This window comes from Cricetulus griseus, chromosome 5 (assembly GCF_003668045.3).
Source record: "Cricetulus griseus strain 17A/GY chromosome 5, alternate assembly CriGri-PICRH-1.0, whole genome shotgun sequence".
Classification (NCBI taxonomy): Eukaryota; Metazoa; Chordata; class Mammalia; order Rodentia; family Cricetidae; genus Cricetulus; species Cricetulus griseus.
The window spans coordinates 182789494-182809461 of NC_048598.1; the positions used below are offsets into that span (position 1 = coordinate 182789494).

The window sequence follows — 19968 nt, forward strand, 5'->3', positions numbered from 1 at the left end:
CAGACCGGCCCACTCAAACTGACAGAAGCAAAAAACTAAATTACAGTTAATATCTTGTAAGTATAAGAAAATAGCATCCACTTGTAGCTCTACATTACTTCTTGGTTCATATAATTTAGGACATTTATTTCTGAAGATTCAGTTATTTTTATTTTGTATGTATGAGTATTTTATCTCACCTATATGTGTTCCAACACATGGGACTCAGAGAGGCAAGAAGATGGCATTGGATTCCCTGAAACTAGAGTTATAGGCCATTTTTAACTGAATGTTGATGCTGGGAACCAAAACCAGGTCTTCTCCAAGAACAGTAAGTGTTCTTAGGTGCTGAGCCATCTCTCCAGCCCCCGATTTAGGAGATTAAAAGCACCTGTTAGATGCAGACCTGTAGCTCTCCTGGCCCATAGCTGGAGTCCTGGCATCTAGACAGAAAGGCAGGAGCAGAACCCAGAGCTAAGTCACTCTGCAGGTCTCCAGCACCAGCATCTTTTCAGGGGAGGTTCTGCCCATCCACCAGAAAGGGGGTGGAAGATGGGGGAGGCAGGCTGCATTTCCCTTTCCTAGAGTGTTACCTTTATAGGAAAATGGACTCAGAGCAAGAAAGATGACTCTGTTAAAGAGGGACTTACGAGCCCGGCGTTGGTGGAGCACACCTTTAATCCCAGCACTCAGGAGGCAGAGGCAGGTGGATCTCTGTGAGTTCTATGCCAGCCTGGTCTCCAGAGCGAGTGCCAGGATAGGCTCCAAAGCTACAGAGAAACCCTGTCTCAGAAAACCAATAAACAAACAAACAAACAAGGAGGGACTTACGATGTAATAAAATGTGGTCTTCCAGTCACTGGCTTTCATTTCTCCTTCCACCCTCTCTCAGACTCCCCCTCTTCTGCTGGGTTTGAACTCTGCCCCACCTCTAATCTAAACCCTCCCCTCTCCTTCACTCAACACTTAATACTGTGATACCGGGGGGGGGGGGGAGGCAGGGGCCCCAAGAGAGAGAACACCTCTTTCTCTCCGACTCTGGAAATATATGAGAAACTTTAGCTTTCTATTTTTTGGTCACTGTGGAGAAGGATTAGGAATAGAAGCTAGGACTTTAGAAAAGTATTTAATTGTGACTTGGAATCATGAAAACATTTTGTAAAGCCACAATACTAATAAAATGAAAAAGAACCTCTTCCCTTAATAAATAGTGAAATAAGTGCATTTAACTATGTAACCAGTTGGTACTGCTGCAAGGGAATGTCTTATCTGCTATTGCTATAGCAGCTAAGAGAAGAAAGAGTTCATTTGGGCTGACAGTTTTAGGGGGTGAGTCCATGACAGAAAGCATGGCAGCAGGCAGGCAGGCATGGTACTGGAGCAGTAGCTGAGAGCTTACATTTCAATCCATAAGCAGGAGGCAGAGAGAGTGAGACACGAGGAATGGCATTAGTCTTTTGAAACCTCAAAGCCTACCCTCAATGACACACCTCTTCCAATTAGGACACACCTCCTGGGGGACAAGCATTCAAATATATGAGCCCATGGGGGCTGTTTTCATTCAAATTAACACATGACTCAAGGAACTTAAAAGGCAGCTGTTTGGCAGTCCAACGACAGAAAAACTGCAGGAAATACAAAGCTATGTTGGTAGTATAATGCTGGTGATATGCTGGCATTGTTATTTAAAACAATCACTTACTTTTCCAAGTTAAAACAACTGAGTGAATATGTTAAGTCTGTTAGGAACCAAGATTTTCAACATGAGGGAAAAGAAAGGTAAATACAAAAATCAAAGAAATAAACTCCAATACCCGAAAGTGAAGACTGTGTCAAGGAACAGAAATGATTAGCAGCTGCACAGCAGGAGCACTCAGCTTGGCAAGCTCCCAGATCATGAGTGCCCACAGTGGCTCTCATCTTGAGTCCTAGGGACTCAAGATCCCACTTCCCACAAAGGAAACCAGGGCTGCTGAGAAAGGCAGCAGTTGCAGGTGGCAGCAAAGAAAGTTCAAGATGAGCAGAGACCAGAAAGGGGGAGGGTGGGCTCTGCTGCAGGCCACACACTATGGCTAGCCACCAGAAGGCTCTGCTGGCCACAAGTGGCATCTGACCAGCTCTAAGAATATCCAAAAACGTCATTCAATTCTCAAGTAACAACTGGTTACATCCCAAGTGATGATAGAACTAGAGAAGTTACAGAAATAAAGACTCAGGAATGCATTTATCCTATATCCTATGTGAACTGTCCCTTAGGGTAAGCAAACACCCAATGAGGGAACTACTGACACAATGATACAGAAGCATTTCAGTTATTCAAGGGAGAATACATGACAAAGTCAGACCAGAAGCATTCAGCAGGCTCTAGGGACTAAGCACGGAGTAGGAGCAGACCCTGTGCCTCCCGACAAGAACACACGAGCACTGAGCACCTACAAGGAGGGCTGATGAAGCCAGGGAGTCAGCCTTTGCACATACCCACCTGTCACATGTTCAGTGCCAATGGTCACAGCCAGGCAAGGGAAGGTCTGGTCACAGGACAACCAGCCTGGAATTTACAGCACAAAAGAATTGCAGGGAACTGGGTGGGGAAGATTATAATGAATAAGGAGAGCACTGGCTACTGGCCCCACTTCACAAACTGAAACCACTGCTAACTGTGGGGTGGGGGTGACACTGTGATGGTACTGCCTTTAGAAATGAGACAAGGGACAGTTTTCCAGCTACTTTCCATCTGATCAAAAGAAGCTATGTATTAACTCTAATTTGTAAAACTTCAAACTCTTTTTGTATTTATCTTAATGTGGTAAAATATTATAGGTTTTTAACTCCAAGTATAAAATGCCACTCAATCACCACCATACCTAGGAGCAGTCATGTCCTTTCCTTATTTCTTTTCTTCAATCATAAATTAGGAATGAAAACAGTATTATTTGTCCCCTTTTAAGTCCCTACTGAAAGATGGTTAAGAAGGCAAAGGCATAGTCCCGTGTGTGTGTGTGTGTGTGTGTGTGTGTGTGTACACACATACATACATAGTTTTTCGAGGCAGGGTTTCTCTGTGTAGCTTTGGCTGTCCTGGCACTCGCTCTGTAGACCAGGCTGGCCTTGAAACTCACAAAGACCCACCTGCCTCTGCCTCCTGAGTGCTAGGATTAAAGGTGTGCGCCACCAACGCCAGGCACTACTCGTATTTTTCAAAGTTATTAAATCATTCTTTAGCCCCAGAGGCCCTGTCCATTGTGATCATAGTTTTATGTTGGCCTTAAAAAACTGAAAAAGGGGGGGCTGGAGAGATGGCTTAGAGGTTAAGAGCACCGACTGCTCTTCCAGAGGTCCTGAGTTCAAGTCCCAGCAACCACCTTGAATGAGATCTGGTGCCCTCTGCTGGCCTGCAGGGCACATGCAGACAGAAGACTGTATACATGATAAATGAAGACTGTATACATGATAAATGAAATCTTAAAAAAAAAAAAAATTAAAAAAAAAAAAAAACTGAAATAAAGAAGAGACGGTTCACGGTTAAGACCTGTACTGTTAAAAAAAAAAAAAAAAAAAAAAAAAAAAGACCTGTACTGTTTTTTAAAAGTCCCAAGTTTACATCCCAACACCATTATCAGATGGCTCACAAATGCCTGTACTTCTAGCTCCAGGGTATTTTTGTATCCTCTTCTGGACTTCACAGATGTGCGGCACTCTGCTGCACAAACCGCAAAACACACACACACTCATGCACACACACAGATGCACACACACTAAATCATAAAACAGAAAGAAAAGAAAGCTGAAAGATACAGTTAAACATAAACCAAAACCTAGGGTTTATTTATTTATATTTTTTCAAGACAAGGTTTATCTGTGTAACAACACTGGCTGTCCTGGAACACACTATATGGACCAGGATGGTCTCGAACTCACTGAGACCCACCTGTCTCTGCCTCCCCAGTGCTGAGATTACAGGCCCAGTTTGCACCACAACAGCATGGCGAACTATATTATTTTTATGCAAAGCAAAAGGTAACAGCTTGAGAAAGAAGCCTGCCCACATTAAAACTCCTAACAGCATACCTGTGTCATATGCTGTAAGGAAGTTCAGGGAGGCTCAGGAGTAAAGCTTCCACAAAGACGTTGAGCAGTGCCAGCCTTATCCTTCAAGTAACAGGGATCTTATACCTGGGAATCAAGAGGAAGGAAGGTCTAGTCATCTTTCATCTGAAAAATGTGAAAAGCTCTAAAACACAGAATTTCAGAGCATGCATTTTTACAAAATGACAAAGTTCAAGATAAGTATTTTAATCATTCTATATGCACATGTACTATGATTTTTCTATACTTTAAAAATCATACAATGCATTATAAAGTCTGATTCTTTTTTAAAAGATTTATTTATTTATTATGTATATACTGTTCTGCCTGCATGTATGCCTGCACACCAGAAGAGGGCACCAAATCCCATTACAGATGGTTGTGAGCCACCATGTGGTTGCTGGGAATTGAACTCAGGACCTCTGGAAGAGCAGCCAGTGCTCTCAACCTCTGAGCTACCTCTCCAGCCCCCAAAGTCTGATTCTTTTTTCCTTTTATGCTAAACTATTACATATAGACAGCAAAGTTCAGAGAACACTCACACAGTGTTACCATGGTTATTACACACTAAGCCTAGTACCAACCTGGCCAGGTAATGGAGTATTGCCAGAACTCCACAAACACGGAATGCCTTGCTATGGTCTCAATGACTCTGCAACCTCCAAGAAACCACTACCTTGGCCGGGCGGGTGGTGGTAGGGCACACCTTTAATCCCAGCACTTGGGAGGCAGTGGCAGGTAGATCTCTCTGAGTTCAAGGCCAGCCTGGTCTATAGTTCCAAGACAGCCAAGACTACATGGAAAAACCTAAAAGACCTAAAAAAGGAAAAAAGGAAAGAGAGAGAGAGAGAGAGAAACAAAAAGAAACCAGCACCTTAATTTTTATGGTTGTATTTCTTTGCTTTTCTTACTTAGATTAAAACCCAGGTAAACAACCCTAGAACATGGGTTTCATTTCTTATTTTTTGCTTGCTTCTGAATTTTATATAAACAGAAATCATTTTCTGTGTATGTAGACCAGGCTGGCTTCAATCTCAAAGAGACCTGCCTACCTCTACCTCTGAATAACTGAGATTAAAGATGTGCACCACCACGCCTGTATATAGTCTCAATTTGTTTTCTGTTGTTCAACACTGATGCTGCCATAACTCTGGTTTGTTTCCATTATCATGTAATATTGGAGTATAAATCCACAACTTGGCCACCTAATCCTTGGTCCAAACTTTCTGACTGAGAGCAAATATGAACCTCAGAAGATCTTTCTGCTACATCTGCCTCAAACATATAGGCACATAGACACACACACACACACACACACACACACACACACACACACACACACACACACACACACGAGATACATTTTAAATTAAAAAATAAAACACCTTAAATCCCTAAATTACCTGTGGAAAGCAATCTGCCTACTAGGACAGGCTGTTCAGGACCTCTATATGACAGGAAATGAATACATTAATAAGCTGTTGATGTTTGACTGTTTGAGACCCTTGCCTTCAGTACTGTGTCTGTCACTGTGTGCACTGTGTGCATTTTATCTGATTTTATATAACTATGTATCTGTTTGGTATCTGTGTGATATGTTTCTCTTCATTTTGATTTCAACATTTCTGAATCCTTATACCCTAGTGAACAGCTCTGACTTACATTTCTTAGAATTCCAATTTAATATTTTTATATTTTAAAGTATTTTTTAATATTTATATTTTATATATGAGTGCTGTGTCTGATTGTATGGCTGAACACCAGAAGAGGGCATCAGAACCTATTATAAAAGGTTGAGAGCCATCATGTGGTTGCTGGGAATTAAACTCAGGACCTTTGGAAGACACTCACTGTCTTCACTGCTCTTCACTACCAAGCCATCTCGCCAGCCCTAATATTTTTATCTTTTAACTGGAACACTTGATCCAGTTACACTAGAAGTGATTTCTCATATTTGGGTTTCATTCTGCTCTTTTATAAGGGTCTCCCACTGCCTTCTTTTGAATTAGTAACCGTTCCTGTCCTTGCTTCTTGGTCATTAAGTTACATACTCTCTTTCTTTTCTTTATTATTTAGAAATTATAACACCAAGGGTGACTTGTCAAGGCCCAACATTTGCAAAGTGTTACCATTTCTTTGGGTGACAAAAACCGGAAGCCATTAACTCCGCTCACATTCCTCTACTCCACATGTACACATTGTGTATGTGTTCAAAACCTGCAAACCACTGTGCTTTATCTAACAGTCATTTATCTGTTAGATACTGAACTTTTGTATTCTTAAGACAGGGTCTTGTGTAGCTCACACTGGCCTCCAACTCAACTATGTAGCTGAGAGTAACCTTGAACTCCTGATCCTGCTGCCTTCAGTGTGTATCTTACATATGATCTGAACATTTTCAACCACTACCTTTCCAAGATACTTCTGTACCTAGCCACCCATCTCCCTCTCTTCCCCTCCTTTTTGTCCTCACTGACGTCCAAGGAAGGCATCATTTTACCTGTCTTCTGCCTTCTGTGTTTTCTATTTCCCATTTCTGCATCACTGTGGTTTTTCTCTTTGTTCTATTATTTCAGTTGGCCACAATGAATTTCCCAATGTTAAACTCACCTCTCATTTCTGAGATAAACTTCTCCTGGCCACTATGGAGAACCACTTTATCTGTTGCTATACAGATTTGATTTCCAAATGTATGGGGGAATTTTTCTTTGATTTACAGAATCTGTCATAGAAGTTTGTCTTCAAAATGTCTTGTCTGGTCTTGCAATTAGGATAGTGGCAGCATTGAAGAACTGATTAGAAAATATTTTCTATTCTATTTTTTGAAAAAAGCTTTTGTCCAATTATTATTTTCCCTTATTTTTAGATTTTTTAATGAATGTTTTGTCTGCATGCATGTAGGGGCATGACCATGGTCATGAGCCACTATGAGGGTCCTGGGAAGTGAACCCAGGTCCTCTGTAAGAGAACAAGTGCTCTTAACCATTGAGCCATCTCTCTAGCCTCAATGTTCTTTCTCTTAAACATTTAGCAAGATTTGCCAGTAAAATATTGTGTACATAGTCTTCTTTCAGGTATTTTAAATGAATTCTTTTTCAAACTTTTTTCTTTTTTGAAAATTTTTAAGTTTCTTTTAAAATTGCATTTATTTATTTTGTGTACGTGTGTGGATGCACACACGCCACAAAGCATGTGTGAAATCTGAGAACAGCTTGCAGAGTTGGTGGTCGACTTGGTCATGCGAGTCCCAGAGACTGAACTCCAGTCCTCAAGGTTCTTGGCCTTCACCTACTCAGCTTTCTTATTAGACCAAAGTATACACTCTTTCATAAATATAATAAAGAATTATGTCTTTCCTTGAGTAAGACTCGACAATTGTGTTCATTTGTCAAACTGCTGGCATAAAGATATTCATACTATCATGCTTCAGCCGGTGATCTGTAATGTCCCATTGTACATTTCTGATGTTGGCAATTGTTTTTTTCCTGAGAAATATTTCCCTGATATAATATACATCATAAATTTTTCACAGTATAAAATCTTACATAGTTCTATAGCGAGGCACAGTGGCACATGCCTCTAATCCCAGCATTCAGAAAACTGGAGAGAGACTGGAGGATCATAGACTCCATGCCAGTCTAAGATACATAGAGACTGTCAAAGAAAACCAAAAACAAAAGAAACAAAACCCACTTCTTGCATTTTCTTCCTTCCATCTTTGTTCTGTTATTATTTACCTCTACAAGTATTACAACTTCCAAAATACATCATTTATTTTTCACCTTAAATAGCCAATTTTTCAAAAGCTACTTAAAGTAAAATAAGCCCTTTATGGACCATCTTGGTTTCTTACCATTCTTTTACAAAAGTTTCTACATTGTCTTCTGTGGTGATATTCTGTTTATGATCTAACAAATAAAGCTTGACTGAAGGGGCTGGAGAGATGGCTCAGCGATTAAGAGTACTGACTGTTCTTCCAGAGGTCCTGGGTTCAATTCCCAGCAACCACATGGTGACTCCAATTCCCAGCAACCACATGGTGACTCAAAACCACCTTGAATGAGATCTGGTGCCCCCTGCTGGCATGCAGGCAAAAGACTTTATATATAATAAATAAATAAAAATCTCAAAAAAAAAAAAAAAAAAAAAAAGCTTGACTGAAGATCAGAGTGCAAAGCTAGCCACACTAGTTAGCCAAAGAGGTCAGGCAGTGGTGGCACACACCTTAAATCCCAGGACTCAGGAGACAGAGGTAGATGGATCTCTGTGGAGTCAAGGCCACCCTGGGCTACATGAAACTGACTGAGTCTAAAAGAGAAACAGAGCTCACACAAAGATGTGTGTGATCCCAGATGCTGGGATCACACACATTTAATCTCAGGTGGAGACAGGAATATAAGCCAGGAAGAGATGGTGCTCAGCGCAGTCTGAGGACAGGATCGCCCCGCCCCTTTGGTCGGCTGTTTTGTTTCTCTGATCTTTCACACACCCCCCCCCCCCCCCCGCCCATATCTAACTCTGAGATTTTATTATTAAGACAATTAGAATAAGTGCTACAGTCTTCTTCTATCAGAACATCCCTTGGCATTTCCTGAAGTATAATTCTTTTGGCAATAAGTTGTTAGTTTTTCTTTTTTTAGTGCTGGGGTTTTCTTATTTTTGTTTTTAAGACAATGTCTCACTATGTAACAACCCAGGTTGGCCATGTACTTAAAATCCTCCTGCCTCAGCCTCTTTTGTGCTAGAATTATGGGCACCATGCTAGACAGCCTTTTGTTTTCTTCTTGGGCTGGAACTGGAACCCTAGATGGTGTGTGCTACCACTAAGTTATGGAGTTCCAGGTCCTTGGTTAGCTCTTGTTGGCTAGAAAAAAAAAAAAGAGCTTTGTGCTATGTACAAGACTCACAGTTAAGGTTTTCTTTTAGTATTTAACTCATAAGCCAAGTGTCTTCTGGCTTAGACAAGATCTGACCAGATATATGCAGTTAAAATTACCTTGGTTCCTTTGTAAAACTGCATTTCTTCTGACTTAAGATCAGTCTCTTTTCAAAAATTCATTATGTGTGTACATGACTTTGCCTTATGTATGTATGTACTGTGTGCATACCTGGTGAACAGAAGAGAATGCTGGATCCCCTGGAGCTGGACTTGCAGGTACTTGCTTGCTGTGACACGGGTGCTGGGGACTTGAAAGAGCAAGCACTGAGCCATCTACTGGGTTTTCCTGTCCTGTCCTCTCACACAGGGCCTCATGCACACTGGGTAAGCAGTGTACCACCGAGCTAAGCTTCTTACCCCAGTAACATGAAAATTTGTTACTCCCTCTAATATGAAAAGCTGGTCTTTTGTTCTTGCTGAGCTTTTCTGTTCTTGGAATACAGATAAATTACCTAGACTTGGCTAGAGAACTTACTTTAGGGTACAGCCTCCTTCAGGTTATACCCCTCTGAGCTAGCTACCCATCGCCCTACGTGAAAAGTTGCTCTACATCCCACTAATAGGAAACAGGAAATCCTTAAAGGATTTAACTGACACCACCATAGCAGGAAAACACATTCCTGCATCAGGTACAAAGCTACCTGAAGGCCAACTCCAACCTGCTTCTGCTTTTATAATGCAGTTTTGTCGGAACAAATCAATACTTGTTCGATTACATACTTTTTTTTACCCTAACCATGGAGTTTATTAAAGAGGGGGGAGAGCAAGCGGAGGAGAAGACAGAAAGAGCAAAGGGTGAGAAAGCAAGAGAAGAGAGCAAGAGAAGAGAGGTAAGAGCAGAAAGAATAGACAGAGACTGAGAGGGTAAGAGCTGGACTACACAAAGGAAACACAGGGAATAGAATGGTCATGACAGAGACCAAGAGGTCCAACAAGCCCAGCACGTGTGTCTGCTCCAGGGAATGAGCTAGGTACTGTGCTGCTTGTCTACCTGGTCCCCTATTCAGGGGACACAGTCCTATTCTATCCTGTACAATTATCTGTAAATTGTTTTACATATTCTGCCTGGATTCTAAGTTGTTTAAGATGATCTGTTCTGGATCCGGGTGAAGTAGAAGACTTGCCTCAGGCACAAATTTTAAGGGAATATGGAAAAAGTACAGTGATAGAGAACATCAAAATTAATGGGGAAGACACTAAGAAACAACATACAAAAATTTTATATAGTCTGGCGGTGGTGACGCAGGACTTTAATGCCAGCACTAGGGCACAGAGGCAGGTGGAATTCTGTGAGTTCCAGGCCAGCCTGGTCTACAGGGTTCCAGGACAGGCTCCATAGCTACAGAAAAACCCTGTCTCAAAAAAAATAAAAATAAAAATAAAACAAACAAACAAACAAACCCTAAGACAGGAGATATACAATATATAGAGCAGTGATTCCTATGCACAGGGCTATAGGGACGCTCTCCCGAGAGGACACTTATGCCATACTCTAAACAACAGACAGAAATTAACCATTTTCTCTAGTCAAGTCTCTGTGTGTGTGTGTGTGTGTGTGTGTGTAAGTGTAGGACATGTACACAGTGCTTTATAAGTGATTAGGTGAATTGGGAAAGTTCTACTCTTGAGCTTACAGCATGTGTTTGTTGAAGGTCCTTCTCGGGGCTGGGGAGATGGCTCAATGGGTGAGAGTGTTTGCTACACCAGAAGTACCCACATAAAAAAATTGGGCATGGCCACACATAACTGTAACTAACCCATCCCTACCACTGGCAAATCCCAGAGCTTGCTGGCCAGTCAGCCTGGCCAAAATGCAGTTTCAGGTTCAGTGAAAGACCCTGTGTCGGGAGACTAAAGCTGAGGGTGATAGAGAAGACAGATGATGTCTTCCTGTGCACATGCTGGGTACAAGCGACTGCATACACCTTCCTATTTCCCCCACACTTCTCTCTAGAAAAGACAGGAAGGAAGGAAGGAAGGAAGGGAGGAGGGAGGGAGGGAGGGAGGGAGGGAGGGAGGGAGGGAGGAAGGAAGGAAGGAAGGAAGGAAGGAAGGAAGGAAGGAAGATCTGTCACGTTTTCTAAACACAAAATGAAACCTCTATGTTAAATGAATGCCAGATAACAAATGGTATTTTAAAATTATCTTTATTGATGGGCATTGGTGGCGCACGCCTTTAATCCCACCACTCGAGAGGCAGAGGCAGGTGGATCTCTGTGAGTTTGAGGCCACTTTGAGAAACCTCTGAAAGATGTAACTATAAATGGGGCAGACTTTCTGGGGCTAAAGGGACTGTAGAAGATGACAACCTAGTCAACAGAGGGTCATTTTGAACCTTCTGTAAACAGAACTGTTTTTGAGTCTGCAGCTGCCTGGGAAATTTCACATGGTTGAACCTGGCCTCCAGCCAGAGCTGCTGAACCACCTTTTTCATGGTGGCAATGCTGGAAGACCTGACATAGCACTTAGGACAATATGCCAACTCATCTGTCCTAGTGAGGGGCGGGAAGTAGCAGGTGTCTGTCTGGCTTTTTGAAACAGGGTCCCACCTGGCTGGCCTGGAGCTCTATGTAGACCAGGCTAGCCTCAAACTCACAATATCCTCCTCCTCCTCCCCTGGGATTAAAGGCATTCTTAAACAAATCGGATATTAAAAACCTGTTCTAAGTTAATACTACCAACAGAATTTTACATGAGCAAATTTAAAAGTAACAAACAATTTGTTTTACAGTTTAGAGATGGCACAGCAGTGGTCACATGGACCATGATGACAAAAGTAGCAGTACTATCTTCAGAAAGAGGGAAGCACTGTTGAGGAACCCCGGGTTCTGAGTGATGGTCCTAAGACAAGCACATCTCTGGTATTCTGGGCAACAGGACCTAGAACTAGGTCTGAGAGAAAGGACATCTCCGCATGAGAGCACATAGCTTAGGGCCAGACAGGCTGAGCAGGAGGTATCCACCAAAACTGTCTTCTACAGACTGGAGTATCACAGGCAACTTTTCAAGGTGTGGCAATCAGGATCTCATGCTAGCACTTTCTTTGGAAATATTTTAATTCAGCCTGTTAAGGACAGGGACATTGTTTGTTTGTTTGTTTGTTTGTTTGGGGGGTTAGAGAAGGGGTCTCTCTGTGTAGCTTTAGAGCCTATCCTGGCACTCACTCTGGAGACCAGGCTGGCCTCAAACTCACAGAGATCCGCCTGCCTCTGCCTCCTGAATGCTGGGATTAAAGGCGTCCACCACCAACGCTCAGCCCCAGGGCCATGGTTTTAATGTTATGGTAGATACTACACAGAAATGCTACAGCCTGTCTTAGTAAGGTTTTTATTGCTGTTAAGAAACACCATGACCATGACAACTCTTATAAAGAGAACATTTAATTGCTCACTTACAGTTTCAGAGGTTTAGTCCATTATTATGGCAGGGAGCATGGCAGCGTGCAGGCAGATGTGGTACTGGAGCTAAGAGTGCTATATCTTGTAGGCAACAAGAAGTCAACTAACTGTCACACTGAGGGAAGCTTGAGCAAAAGAGACCTCAAAGCCACAGTGACACACTTCCTCCAACAAGGCCAACACCTAACAGTGCCACTCTCTTTGGAGGCTATTTTTTCCCAGCCACCACAAAGACTAAAGAAGGAGGGTCCGAAGTCTCCTTCTCTGGTCTGCTGAGTCCTCTGAACTGAAAGATACAGACAAGGGCTACGTAAACAAGCCTCAAACAAGCACACATGGTAAAGGAAAATAGTGTAGGCACATCATACACATAAACCCAAACCCTGTGGTCTACTTTCATCTGACAGGAAGATCTGCCACAGATGTCCTTCTGTCTGTCTGTCTGTCTGTCTGTCTGTAGTGTGACCTATGTTCTATCAAAGTAGACTTCTACCTCAAAAACCTAGTTTACAGCTCCCCTCTCACCAGAGCCTCAATGTAAACTCTTATTCACATAACAAGTGAGTAACACTCACTTTTCAGCTTGAATCTGTGCCTGCAGGACACAGCACACGGACAGCATCACAGGTCACTGTAATGTGCCATGATGCTGGTCTTTCATTCTTATTTGTCTGTTGTATAAATTGAGAGTCCATAACTTCAGGTTGATGAAAGTGTTCTAGAATTAAGAAAGATTGTGAACAACTGTGAACACACCAAAGATGTATGCGACTGTATAGCAAGAGAGTTTATGCTACATGAATTGTGTTATTAAAAACACATTTTGGGCCAATAGGATGGTTCAGTGAATAAAAGCACAGCAGCAGAGAAAGAAGATTTTGGTCCCCAGCACCCACGTGGCAGCTACAACCATTCATAACTCTACCCATACAAAGAAAATAAAAATAAAAAAAATAATTCTTTTTTTTAGGAGAAGAAACCACGTGTGGTAGTGCACACCTTTAATCCCAGCACTGAAGAGACAAAGGTAGAGATCTCTGTGAGTTTAACACCAGTCTGGTCTAGAGAGAGAGTTCTAGGATGGCCAGGGCTACATGGAGAGAACCTGTCTTAAAAAAAAAAAAAAAGAAAGAAAGAAAGAAAAAGTAGAGGGAGAGACAGAGAGAAAAGAAAATGATACAACCTACCACCTTATGTGACCTACAATAAAAATCTTAAATTTTTTTTGAAAACTAGAAAATTAAAAACCACTGAGGGCTGGAGAAATGGCTCAGTGGTTAAGAGCACTGGCTGCTCGTCCAAAGGATCCAGGTTCAATTTGCAGCACCCACATGGCAGCTCACAACTGTCTAACTCCAAGTTCTGACACACAGACATGCATGCAGGCAAAATACCAATACACATAAAATAAAAATAAATTATTAAAAAATTAAAGACCATGAATACCAAACCATAATCAGGCTGGAAAATCAATTTGCATTTCAATTTCTGAGAAGGTAACATCTTACCACCTGTAATATATAGATTGAGCCAGGTGGTGGTGGCACACGCCTTTAATCCCAGCACTCGGGAAGGCAGAAGCAGGTAGATCTCTGTGAGTTCAAGGCAAAAAAAAAAAAAAAAAACCAAAAATAAATAAAAAGATGACTGAACCTTTCATTATGTCATTCTGCCTTCTTAAGTGTGGTGTCATGATGATGACTAAATACAGGTGTTGAGCTAGAATTACAAGTGTGTATGTGTGTCTTGGTGGCAAGAGGTTGACACCGAGCCTCTTATTCTGTCATTTTCCACCTCAATTTTTTTCTTTTTCTTCCTTCCTTTTTTTTTTTTTTTTGGGGGGGGGGGGTTTCCAGACAAGATCCCTGGCTGACCTAGAAACTCACAGAAATCTGCCTGCCTCTGCTTCCCAAATGCTGGAATTAAAGACATCACCACCGCCGCCTGGTATCTCCACCTCAATTTTTATAGCACAAGGTTTCTTACTAACCCTGGAGCTTGCTGACTTGGTAGACTCACTAACCAGCAAGTTCTGGGAACTGTCCTGTCTCCTCCAATCCCTGGCACTTAGGGTCCAGGAATCCAAATGCTGGTCCTCATGCCTATGTCTCCCCAGCTCCTCAGTTCAGAATTTAACTGGATAGTTCATGACTGCTCACAGCTCTCCTTACAGCAGGTGCACAGAGGGCAGATGCCATGCCTGTCCCACGAATGTGTCAGTATCTGCACACTAAACAGAATTTCATAAAAGATGCAAGAAAAAAAGAAATGTGGAAACTTATTTTTTAATTGAAAGCTCTAAGTTAGAGACCTGAAATGAAAAGACCCCCTTTCTGACAAAAGGAAAACAAAGTATTAGCTGAGAGCAAACCTTGTCTGTCAGGAAATGAACCTCAGGGGATCAGCCAGCCAGCCAGGATCCAGGGGCAGGTTTCTGACAGCGGAACGGATTCTGATCTATTCTGGGACCGCAACCAAGTGGATAACTTCTTTGGGCCTCAGTTTCTTCATCTGAAAATAAAGGGACAGTATTAGACAAAGATCCTAAATGAGGCCCATACATAAGCCACAACAATACACCCACTAATGGGTAACTCAAAAGAATAACCTACCTTCAAATTAAAAGTTACACCATATAATTCTGAGTTCTAGGCCAGATGGGTATATGTAATAGGTTCAAGCACAATGAGGGCTTTAAATCAAGACCCTATCTCCAAAAAAGGCTGCAATGGTTTAAATGTACACAGAAGACTGGCTTTTTGTTGTCTGAGAGTTCTTTGCAGCTATGGCTGGCTTGGAACTTACTATGTAGACCAGGCTGGCCTTGAACTTATGATATCTGTCTGTCTCTGCCTCCTGAGTGCTGGGATTAAAGCCACCCTGTGCAGCTTGGGGAATGAACTAGCTATAAATGTTGAAGTCATGGGCCCTCCTTTATAATTTTCACAAGCTTGATCACTGGGCCTCCTTCCCCAAACCAACCACCACAACTTCTAAGCTAAGAGGAAGTCAGGCTCTGGGGCCCGGAAAGTTCTGGAAAGAAGTTCTTCACATGGACAGAAAACACCAACACATCAGGACTCGAAGCAACAAGTACAGTCAGGATGGGGGGATTACCAGGCATTGTCAGCCCCACTGTGGTGAGATGGCTCCCCAAACTAAGGCTGAAAACAATCTTTCAACCATAGTCTGTGACCAGGAACCAAGAGGCAAGGTAGATGTCACCAGAGAAAGAGCTGGGCAGGGAAGCCAACTCTGGTAAGCACAGAGAAAGCTGAATGTATTTACACTGATCATGTATGCAGGTTCTCAGCTGGAAAATCTCAGTTAAAATGCCAGGAGGCTCAGAGCCCATTCACAAGCTTTTCAGAACACATGCAGTTGCCATGGTAACCCTGACATTATATTTCTTGGTGCTGGACATATAAAATTAACAACCATGAAGCATTCAATGCATTTTAGGGTCACCAATTTATAGCAAAACCAATCTGGGTTTGGATTTAGCCTCCCTCTTAGATAAACAAAGAGAACCAGCTGAAGGTAGTACCCTGCTCACCCCATGCATAAGCACAGAGCTCCACACTTGAAAAAATGCTCATCTGAGGATTTTCATCTGAGGAAAAATAAGAACTCAGGAACCGGACTTCATCATCTATCATCATATGGCTGATGATATAGCCTATGCCAGAAAAATGAAATATCTTATGCCAGATCAATGAATTGTCATTGTTTAAAAGGAACAAATGTTATAATCCATATCTACATTTCTGAGATTCAAGCTTGTTTATTAGAAAGCCAAAGGAAAAGCAAACGCTTTTCAAAGAACATACTGAGTAACTCATTAGAGGACATTAATTCACAATAAATAAGACAATTCTTCAAATGTCAAAACTGTCATTAACAAGATACAAAGTTTAATTTCTTAGATTCAGTGGAGATATATTCAAATCATAATCTACTTTGATTTTGGATATTCATAAATACTTAGAACACATAAATGCATGCTTTTTAAAGTCCCTTACCTTTGTATAACCCACCATCTGAACTCACAGATGAAAACCAAATTATCAGGCACAAACTGCAAAGGCATCTTCAGTTTCACATTCCGAGGAAAGCCCACTGCACCAGAAACTAAGAGCTGCTGCAGGACAAGCCTGTGCTAGCCAAGGCACTCACAAAATTGCCTGCGTCTAACCACAGAACGGAGGGTCCTAGGGCATATGAGACCCACTATCTCCTCTTTAGTTCACAGGCAGCAAGCAGCAGTCTGAAGGGGAGCGGGTGGCTTCCATATTAACAGGGCTTTGCTAACCGCTGCATTGCAGTCTTTCTGAAAGCTACCAACCTCAGAAGCAAAGGCGCTGGAGACAGACTTCTCGGCAGAGGGAGCTGCCTTTGGAGCTACAAAGATTTTGTTTTTTGTTTTGTTTTTTTTTTTTAAGGATCTTAAAAAATGTTACAAACTTATAGAGGTATTTCTGGGTTTCCTAAAAGCTGGCTAGTTTGTGGTTTGTACTGGGGTATGGTTGGGACAACTGATTGAGTCAGGTAACAACCATGAAATGAATGAAATGTGCATAGTGACACACAACACAGTCTTTAATGTTCAAGCTGCCTGTGAGGACTGTGCACATCTGCCATCAAGAATGTCAGCTTCCAGGCTCCTGCTGAGAAGCTCTGAGAACAACACAAACAAAACAAGCTAAACAAGCTAACTAGTAAGTGTGTCTAACTAGTAAGTGTGTCTAACTAGCTAGCTCTCACCTGGACACCCAGACACCTTCCTAGTATGGTGAAAAGCACCATGTGCTCAGAGGACCTCAAACATTAAACCATTGACCATGCAATTAAATTTACAGAAAGACACTTTAACAATAGCAGCACTTTCTTAAATGACTTTTACATTGCATTAATTAATTTGTTCATTCATTGATTCATTTGGTGAACACTGTGAACTATATGGAAAGGAAATGTGAATGACAATTTACCATTATGATGGTTACAGGCCATCCAGTGAGAATGCAATTGGGCAACAAGTCATTCCAGGTGTGAGGACAAGGGTCATGGTCAGGGCCAGCACATCACAGGGAGAATAGGAGCTATTCTGGGGATAAGGAGGGGATCAGGGCAAGGTCCTATAAGGAAGGAACCTATGATGGATGAAAGAGTGGACTGGCCTCAGAGGAGGAAGGATGAGGGATGCATGCTCAAGACAACCATGTACACCCTGGGTGGGAAAATGGGTGGGTCCTCAGCAAGTTTGTGGGTAACATTCGGGCCTGAACCTCTAGACTCACAGCAGAACCCTGAGCAGCTCTGTGTACCCACAGCTGACAAAGCATCAGGGTATCTTCTATCTGAGGCATACACTTGCTCAAGGTTCATGAGGATCCTACTCTATTGCCGTCAGCAGGTTAACAGCTGGCTTCTGGTGATTCTGGTGACTGACCAGAAGGGATTCCTGTCTGCAGTGGCTTCTGCAAGATGTAGTTTGTTCTGCTGTAAACCTGCAGCCCAGTCTGACTCGAATAGGCAGTATAGATCAAGGGCTAGGTGAATGACTAAGCAAACTCTATGCGGACTACTCCCAGACATTCATGCAGGTATCATGAAAGCCTCCTTCTTCATCTCTCCTAGCTACTCAATGCTTTAACCTAGCGTGCTCTACAATCACCTCCAGGAAATTTTCAGAAATCCCTTTCCCCTTCTCCTGTCATCCCCAAGGCTTACCACATTATGCCCGTGACACATATTTCTACGTGTATTACATGATGTTGTGGTTGCCATTCACAGAAGACACACCATCAATCTCATTCACAGAACCCAATTGTTCCCTGTGAGGTAGCTTCTAGTATCATCTCTACTCGACAGATAGGGAAACTGAGATACAAGGGCCCTAAGTTACTGGTTTTTCGAGTCAGGGTTTCATTATGTAGCCCTGGCTGTCCTGGAATTTATTCTGTAGATCAATCTCACCTCAAACTCAGAGAGATCCTCCTGCCTCTGCAGTAGATCTGCGTCCTGAGTGCTGGGATTAAAGGCATGTGCCATCACTACCTGGCAAGAACATTTTCTAAAAAGACTCATTGCTTTTGCATGGCGGTGGGGGAGGAGAGAACATTTTCTAATCTTCCTGCTCTGTCTCCTTTTCCAAGCAAGATATGAATAAGTGAATATAGTCCCATCACATAATGACATCTGGTCAACAATGGTCCCGGGACCACAGTCACAGTCTGTGGTAGCTGTCCTGTGAGCACTTTGATGCTCTTCCTCTTCAATCACTGGCACATTCTCCACACATATCCTCCCTCCTTTTGGGTTGCTGACTGACCTGGAAAATTTCACAACACGTAGAAAATGAACAGAGAGACAGCAGGAGGAGATTTCTTTTTGTATCACTGTGCTTTAGAGACTCACTAGAGTCGTTAAATCCTTAGAGGAGCTTTCATCACACACTGCTGGGCAAATTTAGGTGCCACTCTGGGCGCTCTCCACTCAAGCCCCAGTAGAGCTCTACCTTTCATGTCAGGGATCAAGGCTTGTGCTCTGTGGTCAACTTAATCCCACCACCTACAGGTAGTTGTAGCATAGCAGCTCAATTTCTCCACTGAGGGGGCCAGTCCAATGCAGCCTAATGAAGCCAGGCCCTATGCTCCAACCTGAATGGGATTTCCCAGCAGAGTACTGCAGGGACAGGACAATGTCTTATAGCAAGACTCTTGAGCCTCCTGGGGACACCTACAGAGGTGAAGCCAACAGCTAATCAGTATACAATCCACGAGGATGGAAAAAGGCTGCCCCAGCAAAGGTGCTGGTGAACAAGAGGAACTCATCATGTGTCCCTTCATTCTACCTTTAAGTCTGACCACTGGAGCTGGGCATTGGTGGTGCACGCCTTTAATCCCAGCACTCAGGAGGCAGAGACAGAGGCAGGCAGATCTCTGTGAGTTCGAGGCCAACCTGGTCTATAGAGCAAGTTCCAGGACATGCTCCAAAGCAATACAGAGAAACCCTGTCTCAAAAAAACAAAAAACAAACAAAAAAAAAGTGTGACCACTGGAAAGCCCAGAGTAGGTAAGTTCAGTGGGGTATGCCTGGATTCCACAGGTCTGTGGCGGTGGCTTCCTGCTACTAGTATTTTACAGATGACTACAACTGAGGAATAGCTTTCTGGGTATGCCAACACTCAAGCAGTGCACCTTCACGTTACCTCTGATGTGGCATGACTCCTGTCCAGAGAACAGCACCTGCTCCTCTGGTCTACACTGTAGACCAACCAGGGGGGCCCTTAGCACTCTGTTGTGACTCTTTTCAAGCAACTACTCCTACGCTGAATCCCAGGTCCCTTGACCAGGAGAGGACTGAGACACACACTACCAACCCCGTGGAGACAATGTGACTCTCAGCTGAAAATGTGTGTGAAAAGCCCTTGAAAGGACAAGCTGTCTCAAAATGTCCCGCACAATAGTTACAAAATACAGTTGTAAAACTCAGTCATTTTCCCAAGTCTAACTTGTTTTAAATATATGAGAGACCTTGGAATGACCACAGCCAAGACTCACCCCT

At 42.7% G+C, this 19968-nt stretch overlaps 1 protein-coding gene across 12 annotated transcripts in view; it reads right to left on the bottom strand.

The window, feature by feature from the left end:
- Window positions 1-19968, bottom strand: part of Traf3 (TNF receptor associated factor 3) — a 100778-nt gene that overhangs the window by 42054 nt on the left and 38756 nt on the right. For 5 of the 12 annotated variants that reach the window (XM_027416632.2, XM_027416624.2, XM_027416628.2 and 2 more), the window contains exons 3-4: window positions 14774-14913; window positions 4048-4152 (exon numbers count right to left, since the gene is read on the bottom strand). In XM_027416632.2, the coding sequence (XP_027272433.1) occupies window positions 4048-4056 (9 nt within the window). In that variant the 5' untranslated portion in view covers window positions 4057-4152; window positions 14774-14913. Of the gene's footprint in view, window positions 1-4047; window positions 4153-4649; window positions 4823-14392; window positions 14633-14773; window positions 14914-19968 lie in introns of those variants that run through there. The other 7 variants (XM_035445364.1, XM_035445365.1, XM_027416627.2 and 4 more) reach the window with 4 other exon arrangements.